Consider the following 25,303-nt stretch of genomic DNA (forward strand, 5'->3'; position numbering starts at 1 on the left):
GACTTCCCTGGTGACTCAGACGGTAAAGCGTCCGCCCAAAATGTGGGAGACCCAGGTTCACTCCCTGGGTTGGGAAGATCTCCTGGAGAAGGAAATAACAACCCACTCCAGTATTCTTGCCTGGAAAATCCCATGGATGGAGGAACCTGGTAGGCTACAGTCCATGCGGTTGCAAAAAGTCAGACACGACTGAGCAACTTCACTTTCTTTCTTTTCTTTTTGGGCTGAAAAATGTGAGCCGGAGCAGTTGGATCCATCCTATGAGGCTTCTAAGTAAAATGACACAGATCCTTCAAAGCCTAGTAACACTTCTGGTAATATTAAAAATCCACATGGGGCTAAGTATTTGAATATTTTCATTTGGAATATGAGCACAATTCATGTACAGAGGAAGACTCAGCTTAGCAGTCTGAAGTCAGACTCTGGGTCTAATCCTTATCTACCTATCAGCTACTACCACAGGCCAGCTTATTGACCTCAGTTCCCATATATATAAACTGTGAGCACAGGACTGCTTAACTGAACCACAGGCTAATATGAAAGAAGACAACAGATGCAGCCAACATTTGTTTATTCTTTTCTTAGGTCCAGTAGCCATGTACAAAGGTGAGAATTAGACCATAAAGAAAGTTAAGTGCTGAAGAATTGATGCTTTCAAATTGTGGTGCTGGACAAGACTCTTGAGAGTCCGTTGGACTGCCAGATGATCAAATCAGCCAGTCCTAAAGGAAATCAACCCTGAATATTCATTGGAAGGATTGCTGCTAAAGCTGAAGTTCTAACACTTTGGTCATCTGATACGAAGAACTGACTCACTGGAAAAGATTCTGATGCCGCAAAATACTGAAGGCAAAAGAAGAAGAGGGCAACAGAGGAGGAGATGGTTAGATAGCATTACTCACTCACCAGTCAGACGTGACTTAGTGACTGAACAACAATTTCTTAGGTCTTGTATTTTTCCTATTGTTAGAAGATTGATTTACTAACAGATTTGGTTCCAATAGTCTGTAAGTCAAGTGTGGACTGCCATGAGGCATAGATGATTTACATGACCTGGATGACCTTTCATATATTTGACTCTGTAAAACTCAATAAAATCAACACATTTCAACTGGAATTTGCTGTCACTTTAAGGAAGCCCTTATTGGTAGTCCTTAAAATGAGATATATTTGAAATATTAGCAACAGGCAGTGAAAAGGGCACACCAATTGAAAGCTACTCATGAACTGATCAGGATGAGAAGAGGGAAATAAAGAGATGTCTCCAAGGAACCGTTCTGACTGTAACTTAATCCTGAAGTCAAAGAGTAGAAGGAGAAAAGAAAACATCATTCAACTGCTCAGCATTGAATTAAAAGAGTAAGAAATAGCGGCTGTAGAACAGAGAAAGACAAACGCATGGAGAAAAGCCAAGTATTTAACATTTCAGTAGAGTGAAGATTACTGTGGCTGCAAATTACCTGAATTTCCCTACAGGGAATCATGTTCTCTTTTAAAGGAAAGGGGCATACTATAACCAAACTCATTACAATTACACTTTCAAGTAACATTCCTTTCAAGAGTAAATATGTGTTAAAAAGACTGCAAAAAGTCTGCCTATGGATCATAAAAAGATGATTTGGAAAACAAAACTCATAGCTCTGTAAGTTATATTGGATGTACTCTATAAAGAACAGCTTGTTTCTTGTGTTTAATCTCCAGGCAGTCACGAAAAAGCTTTTTGTTCATTACAGTTTCAGATAGCTAGTGCTACCTCAAAATAGTCATTCCGTTGTTCTAAACATCATCTGTTATTCTTCCGAAGAATTACCAAATAATCCTAGAGAATATGTAATTTCACAAGTTCCTCAGTCAACTTGGTTAGTTATTAGTTCAAGTGCTGAGAGGCCTGAATTACTTGAAAAAGCTTTTGTTAGGTGGTTACCAGGTATTGCCCACTCTGTGGGCAGTTACTTGTCCTGGCACCAGTTCATCCAAACTAGATGCTTGCCCCAGCCCATGTGAACCACATATCTAGTTTTACTGTTGAAAAGAGCTGTCTTTTGCCTCCACCTGCTTGGGATCTCATTAAATGATTCTCCCCTCCCTCACCCAAGAACATTTCTGCTCGTGGAGATTCCCAGGAACATCCAGCATTCACTGTGATGAGTAGAGCTATGTCAAGGCTCGACTTTGGATTAACCTGATTCCACGTGAAAATTGAGATATTTGAAAACTGGTATCCCAAGGGATCATGGAATCACTTTAGATACACCAAATGTGCATTTAAATTATGGTTTGTGTCACAAAATTTGATTGTAAAATATTTCAGGAGCCCACAAGCTAGGGTCCCTCTTCCCTAATAGTATCATCCATCATGATCTCAACAGTGTCCATCCCTCTTAGTCAAGCCAATTTCTTGCCTCTCTGAGAGCAGCCATTGGCACTGTCCATTTCTTGCATCAAGGCTTTGACGTATGAGTTCAGTTGATGTCTCATATGAACCAGACATCAGAACATCAAAACTAGGGGGCTCTTGCATTTGCAAATACCAGTGGAATAACTTAGAACTTTCAATTCTGACTACTTGCTACAAAGCTTATTTGCATTCTTAATTCTCTATTTAATGTGTAATTCTACACCAGAGATTAAGCTCCTCTCCCTAGTATCACAGTGATCAGATTCATTACAAGACACTTCCTGAATGAGTCACTAATTTGGCAGGCTCTCTTTCCAAATGTATTAACATGAAAAATATTAATAAGATAATCCAAGAAAAGACCCTTGCTTTTTAAAAAAATATAAATTTATTTATTTTAATTGGAGGTTAATTACTTTACAACATTGTATTGGTCTTGCCATACATCAACATGAATCCGCCACAGGTATACACGTGTTCCCCATCCTGAACCCCCCTCCCTCCCCCCTCCCCATACCACCCCTCTGGGTCGTCTCAGTGCACCAGCCCCAAGCATCCTGTATTATGCATCGAACCTGGACTGGCAATTCGTTTCATATATGATATTATACTTGTTTCAATGCCATTCTCCCAAATCATCCTACCCTAGCCCTCTCCCACAGAGTCCAAAAGACTGTTCTATACATCTGTGTCTCTTCTGCTGTCTCGCATAACTGGAGCCTATTATACAGAGTGAAGTAAGCCAGAAAGAAAGACCCTTGCTTTTGATTTTTGTATCACTGTATTAACAAATATTTTTCTGCCTTGGAGTTTGGTGTTGTATTAGACCAAAGCCTCTTTTATCCTACATTTTCAATCAGAATCTTCTCTAGAACAAAATGTGGCATCAGGTAGCAGCAAAGTCTGATGCTTAAATGATCCACAACAAAGACATACATCTCAGAGAAGAAGGAAACTGGATAGAACTGCTGGGAATGAAACAGAAGTAGTGATTGCCCAAAGTAGCTTGGAATATCTGGGATTCCAAGGGATTTTTTTTTTCCTTTAAATACTGGTGTCTAGATAGCTAATGCATATAATGCTTTGGCTCTAATATTATATCTGTAAGAATGATAAAAGAGAAGAAGAAATAGTGGTTGATGTTGTGCCATTTTTTTTGCCAAGTATTTAGGCTCCTTGGAATTTGAAAAATGAAAATAAAATGAATTCTCACATCTACTTTCACAGGTCTGATGCTTGATGGCCAGTGGTCAGGTGGTAGTGGGGGAAAACAGCCCAGAGTATCATGCATGACATCAGAGCTTCTGAAGCTGCTCTGAGGACACAATAGCCATCCCAGTTTTCATCTTGTTTCAGTTAAAGATACCCACTACTATATCAGTTCAGTGCAGTTGCTCAGTTGCGTCCAACTCTTTGTGACCTTATGGAAGCATGCCAGGCTTCCCTGTCCATCACAACTACCAGAGTTTGCTCAAACTAATGTCCAATGAGTCGGTGATGCCATCCAGCCATCTCATCCTCTGTAGTCCCCTTCTTCTTCTGCCTTCAATCTTTCCCAGCATCAGGGTCTTTTCCAATGAGTCAGTTTTTCCCATCAGGTGGCCAAAGTATTGGAGCTTCAGCTTCAGCATCAGTCCTTCCAATAAAAAATCAGGATTGATTTCCTTTAGGATTGACCTCCTTGCAATCCAATAGACTCTCAAGAATCTTCTCCAACACCACAGTTCAAAAGCATCAGTTCTTTTTTTTTTATATTAAACCAATGTTTTATTTTTTTTCCCTTTATAAGTTTGTTTTTTTTTAATTTTTTTTAATTTTTTAAATTTTAAAACCTTTAATTCTTACATGCATTCCCAAACATGAACCCCCCTCCCACCTCCCTCCCCACAACATCTCTCTGGGTCATCCCCATGCACCAGCCCCAAGCATGCTGCACCCTACGTCAGACATGGACTGGTGATTCAATTCTTACATGACAGTATACATGTTAGAATTCCCATTCTCCCAAATCATCCCACCCTCTCCCTCTCCCTCTGAGTCCAAAAGTCCGTTATACACATCTGTGTCTTTTTTCCTGTCTTGCATACAGGGTCGTCATTGCCATCTTCCTAAATTCCATATATATGTGTTAGTATACTGTATTGGTGTTTTTCTTTCTGGCTTACTTCACTCTGTATAATTGGCTCCAGTTTCATCCATCTCATCAGAACTGATTCAAATGAATTCTTTTTAACGGCTGAGTAATACTCCATTGTGTAATGTACCACAGCTTTCTTATCCATTCATCTGCTGATGGACATCTAGGTTGTTTCCATGTCCTGGCTATTATAAACAGTGCTGCGATGAACATTGGGGTACATGTGTCTCTTTCAATTCTGGTTTCCTCAGTCACTCAGTTTTCTTTATGGTCCAACTCTCACATCCAAACATGATGACTGGAAAAACCATAGCTTTGACTAGATGGACCTTTGTTGGCAAAGTAATATGTCTGCTTTTTAATATGGTGTCTAGGTTGGTCATGGCTTTTCTTCCAAGGAGCAAACACCTTTTAATTTAATGGTTGAAGTCACCATCTGCAGTGATTTTGGAGGCCAAGAAAATAAAGTCTATCACTGTTTCCATTGTTTCCCCATCTATTTGCCATGAAGTGATGGGACCGGATGCCATGATCTTTGTTTTTCTGAATGTTGATTTTCATGCCAGCTTTTACACTCTTCTCTTTCACTTCCATCAGATGGTTCTTTAGTTCCTCTTCACTTTCTGCCATAAGGGTGGTGGCATCTGCATATATGAGGTTACTGATATTTCTCCCGGTAATCTTGATTCCAGTTTATGATTCATTCAGCTTGGCATTTCGCATGATGTACTCTGCATATTAGTTAAATAAGCATGGCGACAATATACAGCCTTGATGAACTACTTTCCCAATTTGGAACCAGTCCATTTTTCCATGGTCAAAGGTTTCAGTATAGTCAGTGAAGCAGAGGTTTTTCTGGAATTCTCTTGCTTTTTCTATGATCTGACAGATGTTGGCAATTTGATCTCTGGTTCCTTTGCCTTTTCTAAATCCAGCTTGAACATCGGGAAATTCTTACTTCGTGTACTGTTGAAGTCTAGCTTGGAGAATTTTGAGCATTACTTTGCTACTGTGTGAGATGAATGCAATTGTGCAACAGTTTGAACATTCTTTGGCACTGCCTTTCTTTGGGATTGGAATGAAAACTGACTTTTCCCAGTCCTTTGGCCACTGCTGAATTTTCCAAATTTGCTGGCATATTGTGTGCAGCACTTTCACAGCATCATCTTTTAGAATCTGAAATAGCTCAGCTGGAATTCCATCACCTCCAATAGCTTTGTTTATAGTGACCACTACTATATATAAAATAGATAATCAACAAGGACCTACTGTATAGCACAGGGAATTCTACTGAATACTTTGTAATAACGTATAAGGAAAAGGAATCTGGAAAAGAATGGATATATGTGTATATATGTGTGTGTATGAATCAGTTTGCTGTATACCTGAAAGCAATACAACCTTGTAAATCAACTATACTCTAATATAATTAAAAAAGAAGTTTACTGCCAATAAATTCAAACTGCCAGAGACCAGGGCACAAAAGCTATATAGTAACCTCAGACCATGCTTAGAAGGATCCTGAGCGTGGGTCAGTTTTCATCATCCTGAAATTCTTAATGATTTTTGAACAAAGGAGCCCCATGCTTTCATTCTGCATTGGGCTTTGCAGATTGTGTCACCCATCCTGAGCTTTAGCTGTGTCTGACTGTGATTTTTATATCCAACCAATCATGGAATCTAGTTCAGATACTACTGGGTTGCCCAAAATTTTTGTTTGGGTTTTTCTGTAAGCTGTAATGGAAAAACTGGAATGAAATTTTTGGCCAACCCAAGAGTTTACTACTCAACATTTATTCATTCAATAAGCATTTTCAAAACACTTAATGTCTGTTAGTTACTGGGATAGGTCACAGTACAGGTAACACAATGGCTAAAGGAAGCTGCTGCCTCTGTTCTTAAAAAAAGCTTTAACTTCTGGTTGAGGAGTAGAGACAAGTAAAAGGATATTCAATGAAGCATAATACATACCATGAGAGTCAAGTGTAGGATACTATGGGAACACATGATGGAGTTACCTAAATGTAAAAATCTCCATGTAAAAAATGTCCACATTTTGGAATATGGATGGTCAAACTATGTTTTCTTTGTTTCAAAAGTGATATGTACTATATCTTTTTCAGTACATTAGTAGTACACTTTCTGCTACAGTTAGCCCTGGTAGGATTTATGCTATTTTATCACAGAAGGTTTCTACACGTTTCTAATAGTATGAGAAAGGGAGACAGATTATTCTTTCCTTGTTAACTTAAGGCTGGTAACTCTTCCCTTTCAATGAAATGAAACGATGAGCAACTTTCAATGAATTATTTGGAAAACATTTCCCCCAGAGTTAAGAGACACATAAGCCCTTATCATGTCTGCTGCTAAAGAGGGCATGATTAATTCATTTTGTTCTCCGTGTCCCTAATCATTTCGTTAATCCTTTCCCCCCTCTCCTCTACCCCGATGCCCACATTAGGAGGTCCACGTTTCAAGTGTGGCAACCCAAAGTGAAACAATGCCATCGCTGACATCCCATTTGCTCTGAGCAGGATGGTGGGCATGTCTAGTAATAAATGATATGAAAAGGTCTTTTATTGACAAGCTGCCACGCGCTGTTTGCATTAGCGAATCTGAGAAGATGATGGCTGCTACCCTTGGTCCCCATGGTACTGGGCTCAGTGAGATAGCAGAAAGCGCCTTGGTTTACTTAGAGCATTGATAACACCTCTAAATAATTAACTGAGGACTTCCTGTCTTCAATTACTTAATGCTTTTTTTTTTTAACATCTTGAGAGGATTATAAGCAATTTATGGATTTCACATGATGAGTGCATTTGCCTCTATTCCCACAAAGCATTTACAGGATCATGTTTCTAAAGCTTTGAGGTAATTAAAAATAAGCATGGAGACAATGGGGCTGGTGCTAGGTGCCCTCTTTCCCTTCTGTCATATCTAGGGACCTAGATTCTCAGGTTCCTGGATGACTAGAGCTACAGCTTCATCAGTGTTTGACTGTGACTCAGGGAATGCCGCGGTTTTGGAAATGATGAGAAAAATCAAAACCTTTATCTCTGGAGGGGGTTGGGGCAGCTCTTCAATCAAATGTTTGAGATTGAATGTGAAATAAATTTGATTATTTTAGTTCATTTCATAAACTCAATAAAACAGTCATTCCCATCATAAAATAGTTCCCTACTGAATTTGATCAGTCAACTAACCATGGAACTGAATTTTCCCTGGCAGATAAAATGTGTGAACACTACACAAGTCTTGAGTTTCAGATTTTCTAATGCCAAGCACCACACCTGTCCCATAGGAACTACATATGTAAGGGTATACTTAGTAAGGATTTTTTGAATACAGGTATATTTACTCATTTAACAAAGAAATCTATTTAGGACTATATTGTCCAAGTGAAGTACCTTCCTAATCTGTCTAAAATTATACAGAGGGATGGATGAAATTAATTCTAACAGATTTTTTTTCCCTTTTATAATCTTAAAAGAACTCAAATTAGGTGGAAAAACTTCAAAATGTTTATCCCAATAAAAGAGGAACTTTCACATTAAGTTATGCACATAAAATCTTCTGCAACGTGAAAAAGGTCATAAAAATGATAATAGAATAACTGGTGGAGTGAAAGTATTTAAACAAAAATCTTTGCAATTATTTTATAATTAAGAACGTTATCAATTCTGTTGTTTTGAACAATGCAATTGAATTTGGTCTGCTGGCATGTAACTGTTGGTTTCTAAAAATGGAAACCATTACAGCTGGCAAGAGTTCGAAGCCTATGCTGATTGAGTATACAGATTCTGTAGGAAGAGAATTCTTCATCCTTGTATCCCAGTTTATGGTGAAACTTTTATCGCTACAAAGTCTTCATTGACCTTAACTTTGCTTTCAAAACTCTGTAAATGAACATTCCACGGCCTTTCTAAGTCATTCTTTTGATTTCTTCTACCCCATTCGGTACAGAGTTCTGTTGGAGCAGCAAGCACTATACAAGCTAGTCCTTAACTCGCCACTAGTATCGGGAGCTTCTCAAGAGCAGCAGTCTAATTTTGGAGCACTTACTATACTATCTAGAACACAACAAGCAGGTTACATGTCTTTTATTTTTTTGAATGAAATGATATTCTGATTTCCTTATAGATGGAAGCAGTCAATGCCTTGGGCACCCCGAGTAGGCCAGTTTTCACCTTCATTTTCCCAATGTGGATATTAACACATTATTGACCAGAGATGTACTAACGCTACAGGCATTAGTTTCTGCAAAAATTCCCTGGTCAGTCATGTGTTTAAAACATCCCTCACTTACAAGGCTGCGATGAGAATCACAGGAGTCAAAATGCAGTGGTTCTTTAAAATCACCATATACATGTAAGTTTTTATCATGGAAAATAACATCATTTTAATTACTGGTGATGATTTTCATTTTTACTGAAATAAGGAACAAATTTGATCATCTAAATGGATGACGGCTTTCCGAACCCCATTATCATCAGCTTAGCTCAGGATCTTCAGATCAGGATTGCAATGTGCTAGTCCGCAAATATTTTATTAAGCACCTTCTGTAGGCTTATGGCACTTCTGGAAAACAGTGGACATCTGTCAGTGAGTGCTTGCTGTGTGTCAGGGAATTGTCCAGTTAAGAGTAAATCATGATGAATTTATTTTTTCCACCTGTATAGCACAGCCTGCATCTCCTCTAAGGAAAAATCAGGCTTGCTTTTCCAGGCCTTCCTGCACGTCTGTGTGAGTTTCATCATCCCTGGTATCAATGTACCCTGCTAAGTATAGGGTCCAATGGAAGGAAGGCATTCATTCACTCAGGAAGACTGAGGCAGGGGTAGGGGTGGGGTGCTGGGTGGGAAGGGTTGGGCGGAGTTGGGAGGTTCTGACAATAGGGAAAGAGTGAAAGTTTGTAAACTTCTGCTTGTGTTCTCAGAAACTAAACAAATTTACACAGCTGTCTGGGATGACTCAAATGATGAGCTAAGTTACTAATTCTCTTGAAGCATTCTATTCTATACAATGAGGGTAATAATTCTCTCTTCCCCATAGGTTTGTGATGAGGATCAAATTAAACAGTAAATGCCAAGGCTTAGGACAGTATTCAACATATTAAATTCACTTATTCTCAAACATTTATTTAGCACCTACTGCTGTGTCATGGATTGTTCTGGGAGCTCAAGGCATGGGATTGAAGTAGGTAGAAATATTCCAAAGGAGCAGGACAAAAAAGTCAAATAAAAAGCAAACACTGTCAGGCAATGAAAGGTCTGTGGTGAAAATAAAACAAGGTGATGTGAGGGTGTATCAGCAAAGCTGACTTAGACTGGGTAAATCAGAAATTGCTTTTATTCAGGACTGACATTCAGACTAAAACACGTTAATTATTATTATAATCACTGCTAGTAATTTCTGACACTATACTATAATACTGTACTATTACTACATTATTAAAGCTAATTATAATACGTTATAATAAGCAACAAAATAATACAATTACTATTAATTAATGTTAATAATAACAACAAACTGTCACAACCAGTCAACTGTTAACTATTCTGTGTATTAATTACCCACACAGTAGATAAATGTTAGCCTCTGGTTGATTTTTCTCCTTCCTTCAAGTACATTCCTGGCTCTCCTAGCCCCATTAACTACCAGTATATCCTTGGGGAATGAAAATGCATCTTACTGTTAGTCTGGGGGAAAAAAAAAACACAAACCTTAATACTGATGCAAAAACCCTACACATAATGCATATCAAAGCCAAATATAAATTATTTCTGAAGTTATCTGCTGTTGTAGCTTATTGCTGCCAGTGTGGGCTCTTCTATTAGCATGGATAAGTGGGACCTGACCATATGTCAAGAGAACACGTCCTCTCGAAGTGACCTCATATATCAAACACACACCCCTGGGAGGCTTTGCCCCCCTAACCACAGTGACAGACTCTTCCGGTAGGTTTTCCTCTTTTTTTTTTTTTTACCTGTGACCGTATGCTGCCTCCTGTCAGTGGTGTCAGTGTAGATGAGACCTTTCCCAACCTGCCTGAGCTGGTACTCTTTAATGACGCCATTTGGCTTCGGAGGGACATGCCAACTCACATGCAGAGCCTCTGCACTGGGGGCCGTGACTCTAGGCGGAGGGATATTCTGCGGGATTCCTTGGGTGGTAGCTGCAACGACCTGAAAACGCAGGAATTAAACAGCAATTTCTTGAAATAGTACACTAGGTATTCTGATCAATGAGAATGTCACTTTTGTTTTAAAATGTTGTCTTAGCTTGGCATATCATTAGCTGGGCTTAGAGAAGCAGTCCCTCTTTTTAAAATTCTTTCTCTACCATCCTATTCAAACAATGAAATCTGACCTTGAATGTATTCCTAAGTCTTCGACTACCATTTATCACAACGGTTCAACAACAGTTTTGATGGCAGAGTGCAGTCCTCAGTTTAAACAAGTAAAATCTGGCTGGCAGACTGTCTTACTAGAGAACTCTTGATAACTCTCTTCCATATGGCCCATCGGTGTCTTTGCATTTTAACAGCCTGATTTTGTACATTTTAAGCACCAGTAAATTTGGAGCAAAACCCACATCTGAACTTGCTTGCATATAATATACTTTGAACAGTGTAAATGGGCAGCCTTTTTGGTATGATACCCAGCCTTTCCTCCTATGATACCCAGGATGACTTTATAGTGTCTGCACCAATGTTCTAAAAGAGAACCAAGTGAGAAGAAAAAAAAAGGTAAATCAACCAGTGATTTGCTCAACATTATCAAAGTATATTTGGGTGGAAAAATTGGCTGCCTTTGTTTTTTCACAGAATTAAGTCTGATTTTGCTTTCTCACACATTGTTTTGGCATCTGGTAGGAAGGAGATGTGTTATGTGAAAAGCAGAATGGTTCTAGGACCCTTTGGACCATAATTTTTGATTGGGCCAATCAGCTGCCATCTGTCTAGATGGCGGGGCGCAACTGATAGGTCTGAATGAAAATTGTATTTGGATGGTTCTTCCACAGTGTTCAAAGATGCTGAGCTTCTCAAGTTTAAACCATAGGAAAACTGCATTTCCTCTGACTAGTTTGGCATTGGTGAAATGGCTCTTTCCTTATTTTCCTCCCAAATTGTTTGATTACCTTTTCCTTTTTTCATTTAGTAGCTCCCTCAAGGTGGCTGGTCGTCTACGGTTTTTGGTTTTTGTCCCTCTGTCTATTCTTAAATGACCATATTCAAACTCATTGCTTCAACTTCCTCCATAGATCTTTCCAACAAATTTCAGTCACTTCTTAATCCAGCTTCTGACTATAGACACTTTCACTTAAAGTACCAAATAAAATTGCTTCAACAGTATGTGACCAAGAACTTCCAGATGTACAACATGGATTTAGAAAAGGCAGAGGAACCAGAGATCAAATTGCCAACCTCTGTTGGATCATAGAAAAAGCAAGATAATTCCAGAAAAACATCTGCTTCATTGACTATGCTATAGCCTTTGTCTGTATGGATAACAGCAAACTGTGGAAAAATTTTCAAGAGATGGGAATATCAGACCACCTTACTTGCCTCCTGAGAAACCTCTATGCAGGTCAAGAAGGAGCAGTTAGAACTAGACATGGACCAATGGACTGGTTCAAATTTGGGAAAGGGGTATATCAAGGCTGTATATTGTCATCCTACTTATTTAATTTCTATGCATAGAACATATGACATGTCAGGCTGGATGAATCACAAGCTGGAATCAAAATTGCTGGGAGAAATATCAATAAGCTCAGATATGCTGATGACATCACCCTAACAGCAGAAAGTGAAGAGGAACAAAAGAACCTCTTAATGAAGGTGAAGAGGAGAGTGAAAAAGCTGGCTTAAAACTCAACATTCAGAAAACTAAGATCATGGCACCTGGTCCCATCACTTCATGGCAAATAGATGGGGAAACAATGGAAACAGTTACAGACTTTATTTTCTTGGGCTCCAATATCACTGCAGATGGTGACTGCAGTCATGATATTAAAAGATTCTTGCTCTTCGGAAGAAAAGCTATGACCAACCTAGACAGCACATTAAAAAGCAGAGACATAACTTTGCTGACAAAGGTGCATATAGTCAAAGCTATGGTTTATCCAGTAGTCATGTATGAATGGGATAATTGGACTACAAAGAAGGCTGAGAGTCGAAGAATTGATGCTTTTGAACTGTGGTGTTGAAAAAGACTCTTGAGAATCCTTTTGATTACAAGGTGATCAAACCAGTCAAATCAGTTCTAAATATTCATTGGAAGAACTGATGATGAAGCTGAAGCTCCAAATTTTTGTCCACCTGATGCAAAGAGCTGATTCACTGGAAAAGACCCTGGTGCTGGGAAGGATTGAAGGCAGGAGGAGAAGTGAGTGACAGGATTAGATGGTTGGATGGCATCATCAACTCAATGGATATGAGTTGAGCAAACTCTGGGAGATAGTGAAGGACAGGGAAGCCTGGCGTGGGGCTCTTGGAAGGGCCTCTTCCCTTCCATGGGGTCACTAAGAGTCGGACATGGCTGAGTGCCTGAACAACAATCATTCTGTTATCTTCTCCTCCTCTGAAATATATTTGTGAAAGCTTTAAAAATGTTAATCATTCTTTCCTTTTAACTTTTCTTAAAAAAAAAACAAACTGAATTGTGTTAGTTTCAGGCATACACCAAAGTGACGCGGTTATATACATATATGTGTGTGTGTGCATATTCTTATTCAGATTCTTTCCTCTATAGATTATTATGAAATATTGAGCATAGCTCCCTATGCTATACAGTAGGTCCTTGTTTATTTTATATATATAGTAGTGTGTATATGCGGAGAAGGCAATGGCACCCCACTCCAGTACTCTTGCCTGGAAAATCCCATGGACAGAGGAGCCTGGTGGGCTGCAGTTCACGGGGTCGCTAAGAGTCGGACACGACTGAGCGACTTCACTTTCACTTTTCACTTTCATGCATTGGAGAAGGAAATGGCAACCCACTCCAGTGTTCTTGCCTGGAGAATCCCAGGGATGGGGGAGCCTGGTGGGCTGCCATCTATGGGGTCGCACAGAGTCGGACATGACTGAAGCGACTTAGCAGCAGCAGCAGCAGTGTGTATATGTTAATCCCAAATTCCTAATTTATCCTTTCTCCCCACTTTCCCCTTTGGTAATCATAAACTTGTTTTCTATGTCTGTGAAACTGTTTTTATCTTGTAAATATGTCCTTTCTTACAAAGAAAAGACTTTGTATCCATTCTTTTAGATTACACATATAAGTGGTATCATATGTTATTTGTCTTTCTCTGGCTTATTCACTTAGTATGATAAGCTCTTGGTCTGTTGATGTTGCTGCAAATGGCATTATTTAGTTATGTTTTATGGCTGAGTAAAATTCATATATACATATATATATATATATAATGAATATATATTTTTGTTTCCTGATTTGCTTTCAAAATGGCACCATGACCTACAAATCGGTCAAGCCAGATACTTTGAAAATACCTATGATACCTCATTTTAATTCCCCTACATACAGTTGACTACTGATTCTTGTCAAGGCTGTTGGAGAAGGCTTGGAACTATTTTATTTCCCTATGTCAGACTCCTTTGCCCTTTGCTCTGTTTTACAAGAAATGGCAATTTTTGTTGATATGATATTTAAATAGAATTTCTGTTTTTAAACTGAGAAATGGCTTGGGAATTTTTATGAATTTATTGAAGACCAACTAAAAAGTGGTTGGTGAAGGAGAAGGGGATTAAGAGGATAATATTGGTTCAAGTTTTTTTCTTTTTGTGAAGGAAATATTGATATTTGAATAAATCTCTCTTTCAGTGATCTATCCTTTCAGATGGAAGTGTTGGTACTCAGTTGAGATGCCATATGGACACCTTACTTTATTGGGGTGGACACTGTTTTCTGTCACTGGAAACATTACTCATAGCCTGGACCTTCCTACAATCTTGACACTGGGCAATTCTGTCCAGAGTTTAGGCAAACTCCTCTTACCTTGCTGCTGGTAGCACAGCCAGCAATTGTGCAAGCTTTCAGCTGGTATGAATATTCCATAAAGGGCTGAATTCCTTCCGTATCAGAGAAGCTCAGTGATGTTCCTCGAAAACATTCAATTCCATTTCGGAGAAGAATGTAGGCAATAATAGGACCTAAAAGAGACAGACAAATGCCTGAATTTGAGTGTGGTATTCTCTGAACTATTTGCAAACAAATTAGATGGCTTAGAGTTCTTAAAGCTCAACATTCAGAAAACTAAGATCATGGCATCTGGTCCCATCACTTCATGGGAAATAGATGGGGAAATGGTGGAAACAATGTCAGACTTTATTTTCTGGGGCTCCAAAATCACTGCAGATGGTGATTGCAGCCATGAAATTAAAAGATGCTTGCTCCTTGGAAGGAAAGTTATGACCAACCTAGATAGCATATTCAAAAGCAGAGACATTGCTTTGCCAACAAAGGTCTGTCTAGTCAAGGTGGACCAGTTTTTCCAGTGGTCATGTATGGATGTGAGAGTTGGACTGTGAAGAAAGCTGAGAGCCAAAAAGTCAGACACAAAGAGTCTGACACGACTGAGCAACTGAACTGAACTGAAAGTTCTGAAGAAATGGGATAATACAGCATTATTTAATTTTAATTTGCTGTTACATTGCTATGTTGAAGCAGTTCTTAATTACACCCACTCTTATGGAGGAGATAGATTCTTGACATAAATAATCAGTCAATTGTTTATTTCCTCTCAACTGTCAAACATTTACTTTCAAAACTATTTTGCCCTCCCATAACATGCTTTGCTTATTTGAAAGCAGCTCAGATATATGCTGGGATTCAAAGAAAATAATAATTTTGGGCTAAACATTGGTGAGGGCTAATTCACAAATGAATGATTTAGTTCAGTTCAGTCACTCAGTCATGTCCAACTCTGCGACCCCATGAATCGCAGCACGCCAGGCCTCCCTGTCCATCACCAACTCTCAGAGTTCATCCAGACTCATGTGCATCTAGTCAGTGATGCCATCCAGCCATCTCATCCTCTGTCGTCCCCTTCTCCTCCTGCCCCCAATCCCTCCCAGCATCAGGGTCTTTTCCAATGAGTCAACTCTTTGCATGAGGTGGCCAAAGTACTGGAGTTTCAGCCTCAGCATCAGTCCTTGCAATGAACACCCAGGACTGGTCTCCATTAGGATGGACTGGTTGGATCTCCTTGCAGTCCAAGGGACTCTCAAGAGTCTTCTCCAACACCACAGTTCAAAAGAATCAGTTCTTCGGCACTCAGCTTTCTTCACAGTCCAACTCTCACATCCGTACATGACCACTGGAAAAACCATAGCCTTGACTAGATGGACCTTTGTTGGAAAAGTAATATCTCTGCTTTTGAATATGCTATCTAGGTTTGTCATAACTTTCCTTCCAAGGAGTAAGCGTCTTTTAATTTCATGGCTGCAATCACCATCTGCAGTGATTTTGGAGTCCCAAAAAATAAAGTCTGACACTGTTTCCCCACAAAACTGAAGTTCCCTTTTTATGGTTAGATGTGTGCCAATGAAATGCATCTCACTAATTTCCGTTCCCTTATGGATTTAATTGGATTACGTTATTTTAATTTTAAAAATAGTTTCATACCATTTGACTGTATAGGTTTCTTCCAGCTTAAGACTATTACATCATCAAGATGATCCATTTTTGTCCACCTGGGGGGACTCACGCCTTCAGGCACATCTTCTTTTGTTCTGGCTCTAACTGCCTTGCTGAATCCTCGCCCATAGCGATTCCAGGCAGAAATCCTATACTCATACATCATGTAGGGCTCCAGGTTCACATCTGGAAAGACAGAAAATCAGACAGTGAAGTTTTTTCAAAAAATTAAAAAACTTTTTTACCTTCCTATTGAAAATGAAAGTCAAAACCTTTAAAGAGTTAAAAATAAATGCCTCATGTTCTAATCCCAGGGTATGTAAATAAAAACTTGAATGTCTTTACTTTCTGAATCATAACAAACATTGTGTTTATTACAATATTTAGAAATATGAAAGACACAGAGATATGAAATTGCACAGAATAGAATTCACCTTTCTGAATAGAGAGCTATGGATACATTAGAAAACAGATTGAAAAATAAAAGCATCCAACTAATGTACATTAGATGTTAATGCTTCCCAAGTTCATGATCTCTTCTGCATGAGGCAGGTTTGGCAGCATTCTTTTATAATTTTATTATTATAAGCTTTACCAATTATTACATTGTCAATATTAGTTTATTAAATTACTATATGAATTATAATGTAGTTATAAGATACAGGAATTGAAACTTAGCACATCATGATACCATTTTAATGAATAACAGTGAATTCACACTCCATTATACATACTGTATATCGGAGAAGGCAATGGCAACTCACTCCAGTACTCTTGCCTGGAAAATCTCATGGACAGAAGAGCCTGGTAGGCTATACAGTCCATGGGGTCACTAAGAGTTGGACATGACTGAGCAACTTCACTTTCACTTTTCACTTTCATGCACAGGAGAAGGAAATGGCAACCCACTCCAGTATTCTTGCCTGGAGAATCTCAGGGATGGGGGAGCCTGGTGGGCTGCCGTCTATGGGGTCGCACAGAGTCGGACATGTATATACTGCACTACATATTCCTCCTTCCATCTTCCATCAAGCCAGAAAACAAAAATCAAACCAACCAATCTAATTAAAACAACAAAGCGAACTTGCTAAGATTTTTGGTCTGGCTAAAGTTTTAGACAATCATCCACATGATTCTATGGTGTCTCAAAAGGTGTCTGAAACATCTTAGTTCAATTTTGAGGTTTAATAACTTTGGAAGTACAAATGCTATAAATTTAGCAAAAACATTCCTTGAAAGTTTAATTATTTAAATCTGCTTTCTACTTAATTCTGTGAATTTTGAATATGTACATGTGTATTTTTGTGCGGCAGTTTCTGATAACTCTTTCTTAGACAGGAGGGTCAGAGGAGGTCCTCCTTGGCTGACAGGCCACCTGCCATATCTCCATTGGATGCAGGTTAATTCTCAGCTCCATCTACTTGGGTTATTTTATCACATTCTCTTTAAATGCATCTCCTTAAAATAAACCCTACTCTGCTTCTTTGATAGAATTAGTATGAAAATAAAATTCAGTAAGTTATGTTGTAGAACTTCATAAAATATAAATTGCTATAAAAATGTATTTCTGTTTTCATTTTTCTCAGGGTAACTGGTACCTGTGATGACCACCACTGAGTTCCCAGATCTCCCTTCTGTCCAGAGACCTCTTGGTCAGAGTCTACATTTCCCAGTTACCTTTGCGACTTGGTGTAGTCACCAAGTTGCAGTTTGGTGTAGTCACATGACTTATCAACAATGGAAGGAGTGTGGCAAGTGACATAGGCAATTTGTGCACTTTCTAAAGAGGAAATCACTTGCCTTGCATTTGCATTCTTATCCCCTTCTGATGGGCTAGAACTAGGGTGTTGTGGTAACTCAGGTTGTACCGCTTGGAAGCATGATGAAGAATCTAGATCCTGAATGACCCTGTGGGAGTGAGCTTCCCAGAATGTCCACTGGCCCACAGACAGTAACTCGACTTTTGAATATCTTGTTATAGTAGATTAAACTACTCATTACAAGTACCTGTTATTCTGTACATTTCAAGCCCACATTTCCATTTCTATCTATGGCAGCTCTCCACACTTCACTCCTGTTTTTTCCTCCACTGTATTTCATTCTCCTTTGACTCTCTCATGTCTTATCCTGTATTTTCCCATAAGGGCTGGTTTTTCAAAGACATTCCCAGCCCATAAAAGCTTTTTTTTTTTTTTTTTTAGTTTACACATAAGAAATCATTTGTTGAAATTTTACCTTTCCTCAATCATCTCTCTCATTTCTCAGAGCTCTTTGTTCCTTGCCAGATTTTTAAACTCTCCTTCTTTCCTCTTTTACTTGCAAACTCAAAATCATTTTATACATTACATGGTTCTAATATTCTGATAATTGGGGGTGTTGGGTATTAGGGGGTGTATGTTTGTTCAATATTTACTTATTAACTGCTGAAATGTCCCATACATATTTGTCTTTTTTTTTTTTTTAGCTGACAGAACAATCCTTCCAAAAATGTGTGTATAACTGTGTCATTCCATTGCTTAAAAAGTTTTACTATCCACTCATTGTTGCATAAAGGTGAACTCCTTAGTGTGGCCTCAGAGGGCTTCATTATATGAGCCCTGCTCTCTGGCCTCTTCTCCATGACTTTCTCTGCCTTATACATGCTACATCCATACTGAGATACTGTTGTTTTTCAGACATGCTCAGCTTCCTCTTGCTTCCTATACTTTGCATGTGGTTCTCTCTCTGCCTGGTTCACCTCCCCTTCTCTCCTCAGGCATAATATCCTCTTGAAGTCTTTCCTCCTTCCTCACCTCTCCAATCTAGTTTAGGTGTCTTTGTCATATTCTTCAAAATTATCCTACGCTAACCTCTATCATAGGACTTATCCGCACATCGTTTCTCATATTAGAGATAATTACATATTTGTTTCCCCATCTCTTCCTATTAGCTTCAAATCCCTGATGGAAATTCCTATTTGTTTTAAAGGTCCTGGTATGAAGGGCTTCCCTGGTAGCTCAGATGGTAAAGAATCTGCCTGTCCTGGCATACTGACTGGTTATTAGTAAGGATTTAATAAACTTTTTTGATAAATAAAGGATTGTATGAACAAATGAATTTTGGTCAGCACTGGTGGTAGGTTTAAATTGCCAATCTCTTAAAAAAAAACTGACTTTTTTAGTCTATATTGGTCTCAGTGGAATTTGAGCATCATTCGAATGCTTACATTTTTTCATGAAGAAGAAAATTTTGTCATTTTTCATTTTCAATTTACACTGTTTTCCAGTAGGCAAAATAATCTGAAATATGGTCATTAAAAGCTCTCACAATATTATATCAGTAGTTGGAAACAACTATTCTCTTCTGGAGAGGTCTATCACAAATATGTCACAAAAATCCTTCAAAATCTTGACCCTGTTTTAAAAAGGCAGCTAAAAGTACAGAATTATCTTAGAAGGAAACAAAGTAAGTTTTAAATGAGGGTTTCAGCTTGAAGGAGGTTGGGGGCACCCAGAAAGGAGCCCTACACTCCTTGGGAGTGTGGGGTCCTCTTATGTCTGCCGCTCCTGACAACGATGTGCTATGAACCTCGCTTTCCCCATAAGTTACTTTTATTTACATGAATTAAACCTATAACAGGGGCTGGGAGGAGATTAGCGGTCCAACTGTCTTCTATCCTGAGGCTTTTCCCAATTAAAGGCACTACAATAAATATTTTTTATTTGTTTACAGTGTGATAAATCTAAAAGGTAAACAGGGCCGTTCCTTTCGTGGGAGAGATGAGACAAGTGTCCAGCTGCCTATGAGGCATGGTAGGGGTGGTGAACGGCTTGATCACGTGTCACAGGAGCACAGAAGGGAGAGGGGGCTGGACTTGGGAAGTCTTCACTGCAGACGTGAATTCTGACCTTGTCCTTGAGTGTGACAGTTAAGAAACACACTTCAGGTGTAGCAAACAGCCTGAAGGAGGTTGAGAGCACCCAGAAAGGAGCCCTACACTGTGTGGAGTCCTCTTATGTTTGCCGCTCCTGACAATGATGTGATATGAACCTCACTTTCCCCATAAGTTACTTTTATTTACAGATCTGACCTTTGGTTTCCTCATCTGTTAAATGATCATACTTACCTGATTGCTTTGAGGGTAAGTTAGGTAAGGATTAAAAATGCCTAGCACAAAGTGGTGGTGGTGGGGGCAGGGGGAGGGAGGAATGGGTTGGGATTTTGGGGTTGGGAGATGCAAACTATTATATATAGAAGAGATAAACAACAAAGTCCTACTGTAGAGGACAGGGAGCTATATTCAATATCCTGTGATTAACCATAATGGAAAGAATTTTAAAGTACACACACACACACACATAGCCAAATCACTTTGCTGTATAGCAGAACTTAACACACATTGTAAATCACCTATACTTTAAAGAATGCACAACACTGGAACTAAATAATACTCAGTAAACTTCATTCCCCTACCTTCCCTCCCTAATCTACTCCCTCTCCTCCCAGTATCCTGCCTTATTATTTTCCTTCTCAAGAACTGCCATTAGTACAGGCAATGTAGTCATGATGGAATGGAGTGGAATTTATTTGACTTTAGCTTGCTTGAATTATGTCACTTGCCTGTATTCTATTTCACTCTAAATAGATGTGTGTACACACATATATACACACAGTTGCACACACACATTTAATTTTCGAAAAACAGAAACTTAAGTACGGCCTTAAGCAAATGGTTGAATAAAAAAAAGTGAATAGATGGAAGAACTATTTTGGAGATAGTCCTAAAATTCACAGCATTTTTCTCTACACTCAGCTAAGCCTGAGAATCACTATTTTGGACTAATGCTTTAAGGCCGAGATGGGGCTTAGAAATTACTATTTTCCATAACCATGAAGGTTCTTACTCCCAAGATGGTGGCTGTCTTGGGGAACACCCCCCAAAAGACTATGGGAGAGCACAGCCTCTCGACCCGGACTGAAGAGGAAAGGGAATACTGATTTCACTGAGCACTCTGTCTCCTCCTCAGAATGATGCTGTCAGGTCTTAATGAACAAGCATGTTTCTGCCTCTCTTATGCTTGCAAGAATAACATTAACAACATTCATTCATGGCATTTGTTGAAAGTCTGCATTCAAACTTTTGAGAAAATTAGGCTCATTTAAAATTAACTGTGTATACCATAAAAGGTCACAAAACTAATTTATCCCTCCGTTCTTTATTCTCTATGTGCTTACTTTAAAATACATTCCTATTTAAAGTTAGACTTAAAAGTTGTTTTAACTACTAACTTTGTACAGTTCCAAATTGTACCTTTAATTACCTGGTAACTAGCTGGCTCCTAAGTATGATGAAATTAATTGATACGAGGTGAAGGAAAGAGATGAGGTCAGAGGGAAATAAATCTGCATTTTCAACAGCCTGTCACTCTCCTTTCTAAGCCATAGGCAGGTTGGCTCCCTCTCTGTTACCTGTGAAGGAGAGTGTGTTTACACTTCCCGTATGAACAGTCTCTTCAGCAGATGAACATATTTCTTCCATTGAATCCTTCCTGATGGAACTGTGAGATCCTCTTATCACAGTACAAACGTGGCTGGTAGAGTTGAAGTCGCACCTGCCGCAGCGTGCTGTGGCTTCCGTGGATGCCGGGCAGAGGGTTCTGCATGCTTTCGTTTCCTAAGTCAGGTGGTAGAGGTGGGGAGAGTGGGGGCAAGGGGGAGGAGATTTAAAACTTTCATTTAGACATGGGTGGGCTAGGTTTCTACAACTCTCAAATGAAATTTTCTTCTGCTTAGTTCATGAGTGACTATCTCAAAATTCTTTAAAAAGAAATGAAGGCAGTCTGTATTACTAGAAAGAGAAGTTACTTTGAAATGACACAGATTTAGACCCATAATCCAGTTTTGCAACTTATTAGTGCTGTGACCTTGAACAAGTCTCTAATACTTTCAAAGCCTCAGCTTCTTCCGGGAAAGAATGGAAGTTCAATTTGCTATATGGGTTTGTTGCATGACTCAAATGACAGAATGTAAATGATAATAGAAGTCATTATTTTATTATTGTTGCTTTGACACTTTTCTGGTGGAATTTTCGAGAAAAAATAAAGAATATGAAATTTGAGAATCTGTGCTTTGTGTGCTCTTAGGAATATTTGACCAATGAGAAGTATTCTACATCCAAGTTTTATAAAATTTAAATATTTCATAAATGTCATTATAATCATTATTATTTATATGTGTAAACTTTTTATCTGGTAAATCTCTGGGCTTTTTGTAGTTATTGATATGTATAAGTAAGCTTTAAGCTCAGAAAATGAAATACTTCATCATCTGAAATTACAGGAGATAGATATAAGGCAATATTTCTATAAGACAAAGTTCTACTTCATTTTCCTTTTATATAGGTAGCATAACTTATTTAAAATCATTCTTGCTATTTAAAAGTGGTCTACATTGAATCTCTCTATTATCTAAAATAAGTTAATTTTCCCAAAGATCATGAAAATAAAGCTGCTCAGAAAAATATAGTTGGATTTCCACTTAAACATGGTGAAATGAACACATGCATTTATCTTCACTTCCTCTTAAAGCCCAACCAAATGACAATAAAGGAATATAGAAAGTCTAAGGAAGAGAACTAACACCTATTTTTTGGGATGTGGATGTATGTGGCAGAGACAATGGTATGTGCCCAGGAATGTCCATTTTTGCCTTTTCTCCCTAGGAACACTAGATTTTCCAGTCTGACTACAAGAGGAGGAGTCATGTGACCAGAAATATCTGTGTGATCATGTTCAGAAGAGATGCTTTCTGCATCCAGGGAAGACCCTACATGTACAGTCATCCACTCTTTTCCTTTTCTCACAAGATGGAAGGGACTTGGGTTCCTGAGACATCGCACGGAGGAGAGCTTCTGAAACCACACTGGACTAACCTGCGAAAAGTTAAAAAAATTCCTTTTGTTCACCCACTCCATACATAAGGACATTTGTTTTTACCTTGGCATTGTTCGATGTGTTATAGAAAAAACATAATTTAGTGCTTTGAAGTTGAATGTTTCCTTAATAACAACAACAAAACCCTAAAGTATAAAGTGGCATTGGCTTCAGGTTAAGCAAGTGGTGGCAAAGAAATTTGTAGTGAGTTTTGGGAATCTGAGAAGGTCTGTTATACTGTGGCTAAATGTTTGGCAATACTCGGCCCTGGGATGACTGTCAAAGCAAGCCACGTACCCCTGAATTCACTGTTCTGGGCAAGACAGCGTAGGCTAGTACATGAGCCTGTGTACATGTGTGCTTATGGCTGCATTTGGCGAAGTATTAAAAAACTGAGAGAAACTTAGAAAATAATTTGTGAAGCTTTAAAAAAAAAATTAGAGAGGGTTCCTTGGAAGATATAAGCCACAGTGGGAAAACTAAATAAAAGTCTGCATCCTGCTCAGTGAGAACCCCTCCTTTCTACTGGATTCCCCATATGGTGGCTGGGTACGTATCCCATCCTGACCTAGGATGGAGCACTTAAGGATACTTCATTAAGTACACCTATTGAGGATTCTTGGTAATGTGATTTACTGACAAAAAGCCATCTTGCCATAATGAGGACCCTACTGTGTTCCCCACCAATGGATTTCTACATATAACAACATGTCAGTCAATCTACAATGGAAAAAAAGAAGTTTAAAAACATAGAAAAAATGTCAGAGGAAGCAAAAACAAAACAAGGAAAAGAAGAAAATGAGCTTAAACCATAATGGAGAAGATTATGAGAAAGCACACACACACACACACACACACACACACACTTGAATCACTTAGCTGTACAGCAGAAATGAACACAACACTGTAAATCAACTATACTTCAATAAAATAAATGAGAAAACCAAAATTTTATAGGCAAAAAAAATAGTATCAAACAAGCAAGATAATTCAAAGGACAAAGCAAACAAACAATTTAAAAAGCAACAACAGAATGAATATTTTCAGAATGAGGGAAAAAAAGACATTTCATGAATGAAATAAGAGTAGGATGCCATAAATAAATAATAATTGGCAAAAAAGAAAGAGCCATCAAAAACTAAAAAAAAAGAAGATAGCCAAAAAAACTCCACAACAAATCAATAGAATGGTGGAAAGATAAAGTTAAGACAATATCTTATAACACTGAAAAAGATGAGTCAACGGGCAAGAAACAAGATGGAAAAAAATTAAAATATCAGTTAAGGAAGTCCAACACCCAACTTATCAGTAAAAAGAGAGGCAAAAGAGGGAGCAAATTATCAAAGAAATAATAAAATAGCATTCCCCAGAACTGCAGATCATGAGGCTTCACCCTGAAAAAGTCCACAAGAAGTATATCATTATCAATATTAATAATGGTGATAATAGCATATACATAGAGGCACATTGTCATGACATTTTAGAAAAGCAGAAAAAAGAGGACGTCTTAAAAATTGTTGGGAAAAACAACATGGTTTCCTACAAAGAAACAGGAATCGGAATAGCAGTAACAGTTTAAAAAAATCAGAAAAGGATTCAAAATCCTGAGTAGAAATAATCTTTTTCTTTTGAATTGTACACCTAGACAAGCTATCAATCCAGTGGGAAGGAGAATTATAATAATTTCAGATATCAAGCTTTCAAAATATTTACCTTTCACGTACCTACACCCAGAGAGTCAATTCTTCATGAAGAAGGGACAACTGGGGCTCAGAATACAGGGAGACCAACATAGAGAAGGAGGAAAGAGATTTCCCAAAGAGACAGCTTTGGGAAACTGGCTGGGACAGCCATGCAGAAACCCCACAGAGATCCAGTCCAGACTGGAGCAGGAGTTGGAAGGCTCTAGGAAGGTCTTCAGGAAACAAAATTGAGTCTAGAGATTGAGTTTTACCTATGACATACTGCTTTATTCAGCATTTAAAATTTTTTTTTCCTGATCACAACCATTTAAATATGAATTTTAAATACAAGTGTTAGTTGGCCTTCATAGAGCCAATGCAAGCCACCTTAAAACATCACAGGTATATTCTGAATGTCTCCTTGTAACAGAAGCTGTGTCATCCTGACCAAAACCAGATGCCTGGGAATCAAATGTGAGGTGGACAATACTGAAACATATAGATGTGAATGAGGCTTCCCT

General features: G+C 38.5%; 1 protein-coding gene across 1 annotated transcript in view; it reads right to left on the reverse strand.

The window, feature by feature from the left end:
* The window catches only part of USH2A (usherin), a 935,662-nt gene that overhangs the window by 188,600 nt on the left and 721,759 nt on the right, over positions 1–25,303 (reverse strand). The window contains exons 52-55 of the mRNA XM_005690572.2: positions 21,638–21,842; positions 16,178–16,375; positions 14,549–14,703; positions 10,522–10,720 (exon numbers count right to left, since the gene is read on the reverse strand). Coding sequence (XP_005690629.2) covers positions 10,522–10,720; positions 14,549–14,703; positions 16,178–16,375; positions 21,638–21,842 — 757 coding nt within the window. The remainder of the gene's footprint in view (positions 1–10,521; positions 10,721–14,548; positions 14,704–16,177; positions 16,376–21,637; positions 21,843–25,303) is intronic.

Source organism: Capra hircus, chromosome 16 (assembly GCF_001704415.2).
Source record: "Capra hircus breed San Clemente chromosome 16, ASM170441v1, whole genome shotgun sequence".
NCBI classification, from domain to species: domain Eukaryota; kingdom Metazoa; phylum Chordata; class Mammalia; order Artiodactyla; family Bovidae; genus Capra; species Capra hircus.